Below are 8,664 nucleotides of genomic sequence, written 5' to 3' on the forward strand. Positions count from 1 at the left end.
TGTTTCAGATCCTGCTCTCTTTCTGTGGAAATCAATACATGCTGTAAAATTTTTAAAGACTATTTAAAAATTAAAGTGAAAACGTAAAATTGCAGCCATTTCTGAATAGTGTTATATATTACAAATTATTTTTTAAACACCGTTTCCAATGGTTGATTCCCACAAAAGCATCCAAGGACGATTCTATTCCTGGGCCAGAATTAACAGAGAAAAGGAAAAAAGGGACACAAAGTGCAGTTAGATTTTGAACAGAGGTCTGTGAGATACAACAATTGGCCTGGAACTGGAAGCTAAAAAATGCAGGTCAGTTTGTGCAGTTAGTAGTAGTCTGAAAGAAAGGTAATGCTAAAAACAAATATCAGATCACGATGGGGATAGAGTCCATGATTTAGTATTTTTTCCCTATGTTTTTCAGGAGAGAAGTGAGATTGAGCTAAATAAGTGGAATATTCTTTGACTGTTGTTCCATATATTCACTTGCTGTATGTGAAATAAAGCAGCTATATGATTTATATCTGCCCTCATCTTACCAAGTGTTTTGTGGTCCACCTTCAAAAAGATTGGACAAGCATTCATGAGGGCACATGTGAAAGACACGATATCCAATTTAGATCACATGGGGGTCCCACTGTTACACCTCTGAATTATGCTATCATAATTAGATATAGGGAAGTACAGGCATCTCCCCTAAACTTAAGAGGCTCAGCTGTACCTGAGAATATCTATGGCAGATCCTAAACTGGTAACAAGGAGCCTTTATTGTATTTCCACTCTATGCTTTTTTCTCACACACACACAAAATTGTATAACTGATGTCTTCCAGTTCAGTATTTAATACAATGTTAGAAACCAAGGGGATGAATTTCAACAGGGATTCTCCCGATCACTCACCATAACTGGCGGAAGAGCTGTGGAAAAAAGAGCTCAGAAAACCAGCGTTAACAGCTTTTATGCCGTTGTTTTGTAATTTCTGTAGCTCTTTCGCTGAAATTCCAGCAGACAATCAGGAGAACTCCCACAGAAGTTCACCCTCTTAGTCTCTTTTTATGGATTCTCAAGTATCTTTTTGTGTTTCAGGTACTGCAAATGAAACGCCACATACACACCATTCACTACATCCTCATCTGGTCCAGGAGCATCTGGCAAGTAATGTGATAGTGACCAGCACAATGCCTGCTCCAGTACACAATGGGCAGATGTGTAAGTATTAAGTAATATCAACCAAAAGTTGAAATTACCACTGCTGTCACTGCAGAATAGGTGTTTTTCATAATTGAGAGTACATGAACTTTTATTATATATTTTTAATGTCACATTTTTTCTACTTTGTTTTTAATTTATCATAAATCATTTTCCAACAGAAAGGGTAGATTGACAACTTGTACCTATGCCTCTGCTAATATTGCTCTATAAGATGCACAGGAGCAGCCCAGTTTAATCAGACTTCTGATTGTTCCCTTTCACAATGATGAAAAGCACCCAATCTCTGCCTGACACATCCAACAATAGCCCTGCTAAGACTGTAAACTCATCATATTAGAAAAGTCTACATTCTAATCAGTACATTACCTTGACTTTTTTTTGGCACATATGTTTAATTATCATAAAATGTAGTATTTTTATATTCCAACATTGCTTCCAGTTACCCTTAGCTCACCTTTGCCCCACTATTGCTGAAATGCTCATCAATGTTTTCATTACCTCCGGCCCCAACTTCTCCAATGCAGTCCTCACCAGCCTCCCAAGCTCCACTACACAAACTCCAATTCATCCAAAATTCCATCATCCACATGCTAACTTTATCACCCCTGTCTTCACTGATTTCTATTGGCTCCATTGCCCTCAGTGCATTGAATTATAAACTTATTTTCCTGGTTTACAAATTCTTCATCAAATTTGCCCCACTCTATCTCTCTAGCCCCCTCCAGCCCATTCCCTTCACTTTTCCAACTCTAGCCTCCTTTGAATTCCACCCCCTCCCCAACATCCGATGCTCCTTTGGTGACAGAAGCTTCAATAGTTTAGCCATATAGACTGAAACTCTCTTCCTTAATCCTTCCATCTTGCTACCTCTCTCCTCGCCTTCAAAAGCCTTCTCAAAACCTACTACTTTGACTTTATTTTCAGTCACCTTCCCAAATCCTCTCCTACTACTGTTGGTGTGCATTCTCGCCCTGGTGAAGCAACTTGGGATGTCTGTTACTACATTAAAGATGCAACCAATACATATTGCTGTTATTGTTCTTCAGTGCTCAGCTAGGTTACTGCCCACATGTTTCCAGTGGGAATCTAAATCAATGATTAATTTTAATGCAAACCAACTTGATGGATTTGAGACCATTATATAAGGATAGAGCAGAGCCACAAGGCACAAACTCACCATGCCACAGAGGGTTAGACAGAGGTTCATGATAACAATGTCATGGTCAAGGAATTTCCTTGGAGTAGCTCCTGCTCCACCACCATAACTTTGTCAGAAGTGCAGTGGAAACCCCGTTTTTACACACACAAATGGAGTTAGCACCACTCTTATGGCAAAGTTACGGTGGCAGAGTGGTAGCAGCTCTGAGGAAATTCTTTGCCATGGTTTTAGTTAAGTACACTATGGAGGCAGTGATGCTTCAGAAAAAATGAGAGAGGAAAAATCAGAGGCTGAATCACCCAGACCACTTTTAAGCATTGCCTAGCAGCGAGTCAGCAAGTAGCTGTAGCAGAGGCTATTAGCAGTACCATTGCTCACAGTATAACCAAAAGAGGGACAAAAAATTGAATTATCAAAAATTAAGAACAGTAAGGGGACAAAAATTCATGGGGCCACTTTCTGATATAAGCGCCCAGGTTTACCCACTCAGAACCTCCACCCCTGACCCTGCCAAAGTTCATGGAGTTAGGGAGAGATCCCTTCATTTGAATTGGAATGGCAGGTGCCTGAGCCACTATGGGTGCACCTAGGGTGCCCACCTTGCCCCAGAAGCCGTAAAAACGGCTGAATGCTGCCTGTCCGGGGAGGGGTCCCGCCTGGAAAGAATAAGTAAATGCCCCCCCCCGACCCACTTTGTAAGGGGAGGCATCATTTTTTTAAAATCTCATTCTTCTTTCTTTGGGGATCTAGACCACAATCCAGGTATACTGCCAATTATGCCCTGATCAGCGGCTAGGTCGAGGACATGGGGACTCCTGGCAAGAAGCAGATAGAGCCCTAATTTTGGGCCCATCCAGCACACTCGCACTGGAGGTACAGTGAGAGTGTGCCATAAGGGGCTGTTGATTTTCGGCTCCTATGTGTTTGACAGAGTTCATAGTATTGTATTCTTTATAATTATTGTGACTTCAAATCCTATATGTTTTCAGTATGTTGTTTTTATTACTTGTTTTTTTTAAGAATTAACAACTTCTTTTGTTTTTTTATATATATTCTTTATATACCACAGCCACGCCTGAAACTCCATTACCTTCTCCGCCTGGGGGTTCTGCATCAGAGCCATACAAACTGGTAGCAGGCTCTGTAGTTACAGTATCAAAACCACCAACATCCGTTCCTCAACAAACCATTCCAAAACGAGAAGCAATTTAACATCTTACCTGCACAATTGGGAAGCGTCTGAGAGCAAAAGTAATAAATAAATAACGAAATACATTTTCCATACCTAGAAGATTACATAATAAAAAGTGTTTTAATAATAAGAATAATGTTCCATTTTAATAGACAATGCAGATGAATCCAAAGCTAAGCAAAAGGATAATGTTAAGATATGTGTTTAACCGACTGTCATAGTAATACTGTACCCCTAAGTATCCAAAAGACTGCTGTTCAGTGTGCAAAAGTTGGTTCAATTCATTTGATAAATTGGGATTTTTATTAAATATAACGACAATCATTTCCTGCATCTTAAGGTCAATTTTAACTCTGCCTGCCCGGCGGGTATGGCACAGGCAGGTTATTATGATGGTGGAGTTTAAGATGGCGGAGGAGTCATGCCAGGTTCCAGATGCTTCCCCGCCCACATCTTAACTCACCCGAGAACAGACATGGGAGAGCAGCCCGCCACAGGTAGGCAGGGGCTTACTTTACATTCCAAAGGCCCGGTGATGTCATCAGCATTGCAACACCAATTTAACTGAAAAATACAAGAGGCCAGCACGGGGCCAAAGCCAAAAGCAAACAGCAGGACCTGGCGGGAGTAAGCGGAGTGGCCAGGGTAAGATTTTAAATAGAACTTTTCTGAGGATTTCTTGTGGGCCTGGAAGAGCAGGAGTGCTCCCCAAGGAGTCCTTGTGCCTTCTCCCCAGCCTTGCCTCTCCGTCCCAGAGCCAGTATCTCCCGTGAAACCTCCTCCCAACATTAACTTCATGCCAGTGATCATTCCCTTGGGTCCCTGGTGTTCTTGAGCTCCTGTACAAATTTCTGCTCCCCCCCGACATCACTCCCGCCGGTTTCGGACAGGAGACAGTGCTGCAGTATTCAAATGAAGCCCGGATGTTGAAATGGCTTGAGTCTCATGCTGAACTCTCCATGGGAGTTTCCCTCCCGCCCCTGCAACCCGCCGACCACAAATGTCCCAAGTTAAAATTGACTCTTTAGTTTTTCAAGTGAATTTACACAAATAAAGTGTATGTTCTTGACATGTTTAAAGAATTTTAAGATGTGAACTAGCTTTGGACATGAACTCAGGGTGAATATGCAATGTTTTGACTCTGAGCACTGCTTATCTTCAGTGGAAAACCAGCTCACCTATCTTATTGAACTTCTAGCTCGTCTAATATTTATGATTTTAAAGTATTTGGGATTTTTCTATAAATTCAGCTATTTTGTTCTTTCTCTTCATTTATTATTAGTGTACTTTCCTGTTCCATATTTTTAAGATTCTCTTTTATACCATTTCAATAGTTAAACTTTGAGTAGATGTATATATCAGAAAAGAGATTTTATACACATTACTATATAAAATGTTTAATGGACTTAAAAGATTTGAAGAGCAATCTATCATTGATGCAGTTACAGTAGTGGTAACATTTGCTGATCCAGTAATTCCATCGAAAAGGTCTAAAAATAAACTATAGTTGTGCTTCAATGTACAGTGCACATCTGTACAAACAGATACAAGTATATGTGAAATACATGTACCTTACATGTCATGTGGGAGCCTCACATCTTTTATCCCAGCTGTACTTACTTGAACTGCCACGTACGTGGATCCTACACCAATACAGCATGTCCTGCTTTCAAATATCAGCTTCTCCCACATAGCAGCCACAATATGTCATCTCATTTATAGTAGAGAGGTGCAGGAATCACACATGAATCATATAGAACCAGGACTATTGGACTGTCAACCTTTACCTCCTACATTACAACAGTGACTACACTTTAAAAGTACTTAATTGGCTGTAAAGTGCTTTGGGACGCCCTGAGGTCATGAAAGACGCTATATAAATGCAAGTCTTTCTTTTTCTTTTTTATGTACTTTTGGGGTGAATTTCTGTGGGGGTCCTCCCACTTGTCCACCATAACTTTGGCAGAAGAATCGTGGAAACTCCGGAAAAGCGGTGTAAACAGTATTTTGGGCAGGCGTACTTCCTGGGGCAGGCTGTTCCATAATCTGTTTAAGAGTGCAGGGGAAGTTGGTGTTGCTGCAGCTGCAGTGCAAACAAGTAATATGTGGGTTTCATATATCTATCAACATCAACAATTGCATCAATGCACACATCCATTTACAAACAATGATAAATGCAGTCTTTTTACAAGGACAATAATACACCCTTTTGAAAAACATTAAAAGAGCTATCCTGTTATAGCCCCTCCTCCACCAGGCTTGCCATTTTGGATCCACATCAGCTTGAGGAATCAATAGCTGAATATTTGTCCCTTCCATCCTTCCTGCTACCCTACATTACTCTGCGTGCTAGAGTGACACTGCTGTGCCTGTCTATTTGCTCCAACATGACTTAGAAGGACTACAAAACACATTAAAAATTTAGGGTGCACTACCTCAGGAATATTTTATTTAAAAGAAAGACCCTCTGATAAAATGAAAATTCAAGTTAAAAAAAAATAAGCAGATCTGCTCCTTTCAGTGATCTAATTCAAAAAAAGAGAAACTTTTCTTTCAAAATGTCAATAATGAGCTAATGAAAACATGGCCAAAATGTAACTTTTGTATAATTCTTTACTTTTTCAGTTACCAGAATTATAAATATGCCGAAATATTATTATTCTACTTGCTGAAACGTGGACAGCAACGATTACTTTTTGGTATGATATTACAGCTGGATTGTGCTGTGAATTCCTTAAAGTCTACAAACAGAATATTTGTGTTCAAGCATATTTATTAATGCCATTTTATTTAAAACAAGGTGATTCTTTTTTTCTTTCTATGTATAAAAAAGACTCCAATTAACATGAAATACCTTTCTTAATGTAAACTAATTCTGGGATAGCATTTGGCCTATTTAATAAATTGGGGACTTATAGCACTGTAACCAAATCCTTATTGCATTATAAAAAGCATATTTAAAAGTCACAGCTTATAATGTAATAATGAATACAGTGTTTAAAATATCCTCCTTGATTGAGCATGTTACAATATATTGATTCTTGCATTACTTTAAGACCTGTGTCTCAAACAATTTATAGGTTGAATGTTTATTAAGTAATCAAATTAGTTTTATCCATCAAGTATTGTACTGATTTTTTTTCAAGAAATCTCACTATAATGCAAGATGCCCATTGATGCTGCAATGTGGACTTAGCACATAGTCTGTGAAATATTATTATTCTACCCCTATAATAGCTGAACAACCTAAAAGATAATGGCCTAATTTTATACTTGGTGTGGCACAGGCAAAGCCATAGTGCCAACTCTGTAAAATATTGATTGCAGTTACAGGAGTGTCCTGAAGCTAATGACTAAGGGCAATATTGCACACTTGAGGTCAATTGTGCAATCAGAGTCTGAAAATCTACAATCAATATTTACATTGCTATGCCTCTGACTTTTTATTCTAAAACCATAGCAAAGGAAAAGGCTGATAGAGGTTCAGACCAAAAAGCTAGCAGATGCCTTATACCCTGACTCATTTGTGACAATCAATAGCAGTGTTATGCTCCTAACGTAGGCTAATATTCGCAGAGTGGCTAGCTTTGCGAAATGATATGTCGCTCAACAATAACTGGAGAAATCTTCTAACTCACAGTGTTTGGTGGATTGAGGAGAAATTATCTCTCACTGGAGATTGTTGTATGATAATGCCAGTTGGTTAACACATAACGGTTCAGCCAATCAGAATGAAGAATTCATGCTAGGGGTGACATTTAAGCCTAAACTATCCAATCAAAAACCAAAATTTTCTACACAATTACTGCCAGTTTAAGTTATCTCGGGTGCAGGCTGATTTCTCAAGTCTCAAAATAATCTTTCTGGTTGACAGTAGCTCCTCTATACCACAGCAAAAATAAATTGTTTGAATGTGTGTGTTTATTTACAAATTGTAAACAATTTTACAACACCAAGTTATAGTCCAACGATTTTATTTACAAAATTTATTTACAAAATACAGCATTCTTTGTCTTCTGATGTGTTTGTGTATATTAAATTTGATTAAATGTTTCTTTTAAACATCTGCTCTGATGACAATGATATGCATGTTTTACAAACCACAGTTCAGTTGCCAAAGGGTTAATGTCCCACCAAGTATAGTGACGAAGCACACATTGACAGACAGTTTGGTCTTTACCTGCGTGTAGCAGAAGTGCCTATGATAAAGCATTAATAGATTTGTAACTACAGATTTTGCACTTCATATATTGAACTATTTTAGTGCTTACAGCATCTGGGTGTGGTTCCAGTGCTCACAACTGCCAGAAGCTCTAAAATGAGAAAATTAAAAAGAAAATAGTTCTTCATCTACCTGCAGCCAGGTAGCATTTACTTGTACATATAACAAATAAAGACAATAGTTCTAATTAATTTATTGTAATATGGATATAATTTTTCATGATACTATGACATTATTTTTATAAATCATGTCACTGATTAATGACAATTAAGACAATAGCACAACCATGCATTTTACATTTTATAGTTTTCGTCCTTTCAGTTTTAACTGTGTGTAAGGTATTTCTTTATTGATATTTCATTGCAAATGAAAACAGTGCCTGTAAATCTCTGATGAATACTGCCTCATTGCTAAATACTGTACTTGTTAATGTATTGTTGCCATTCCTTTAACCTGTGTAAAAACAAAAATAATAAATAAGGTCTTTTCTATGTTTTTCGTTGTTTCTGACTATTTGTACCATTGGCCTTAAAACACAGTTCAGCAATTGCACTAAAATAACAATAGAAAATGCTGGAAATACATGGCAAGGCAATCACCATCTGTAAAGGGAAAAAATGGATGAACTTTTCAGGTTTCGGGCCCTTCCTCAGTAAATTTATTAGTTTTAATGCGTAACACTGGGGACATGGTTCTTGTTGCTATAGAGAATCAATTGTTGCAATTATCCATTCATATACAATGCTGTAATATTACTTTAATAGAGAACTTTGGAGATACAATATCATTATTGATAATAATGATCTGTGAGGGATCCTAGCTGAAAAAATTCAACTATTCAACATAGATATGTAGACTTTATACAATATACCTTTTCAATGTGCTTAA

General features: G+C 38.1%; 1 protein-coding gene across 3 annotated transcripts in view; it reads left to right on the forward strand.

The window, feature by feature from the left end:
- hnf4a (hepatocyte nuclear factor 4, alpha) overlaps positions 1 to 8,271 on the forward strand; it is a 65,990-nt gene extending 57,719 nt beyond the window's left edge. For all 3 annotated transcript variants that reach the window (XM_068000546.1, XM_068000545.1, XM_068000547.1), the window contains 3 exons: positions 1,078 to 1,200; positions 3,432 to 3,613; positions 6,180 to 8,271. In XM_068000546.1, coding sequence (XP_067856647.1) covers positions 1,078 to 1,200; positions 3,432 to 3,574 — 266 coding nt within the window. In that variant the 3' untranslated portion in view covers positions 3,575 to 3,613; positions 6,180 to 8,271. The remainder of the gene's footprint in view (positions 1 to 1,077; positions 1,201 to 3,431; positions 3,614 to 6,179) is intronic.
- The last annotated feature ends 393 nt before the right edge of the window (positions 8,272 to 8,664 follow it).

The sequence above is a fragment of the Heptranchias perlo genome, chromosome 19, assembly GCF_035084215.1.
Source record: "Heptranchias perlo isolate sHepPer1 chromosome 19, sHepPer1.hap1, whole genome shotgun sequence".
Taxonomy (NCBI): Eukaryota; Metazoa; Chordata; class Chondrichthyes; order Hexanchiformes; family Hexanchidae; genus Heptranchias; species Heptranchias perlo.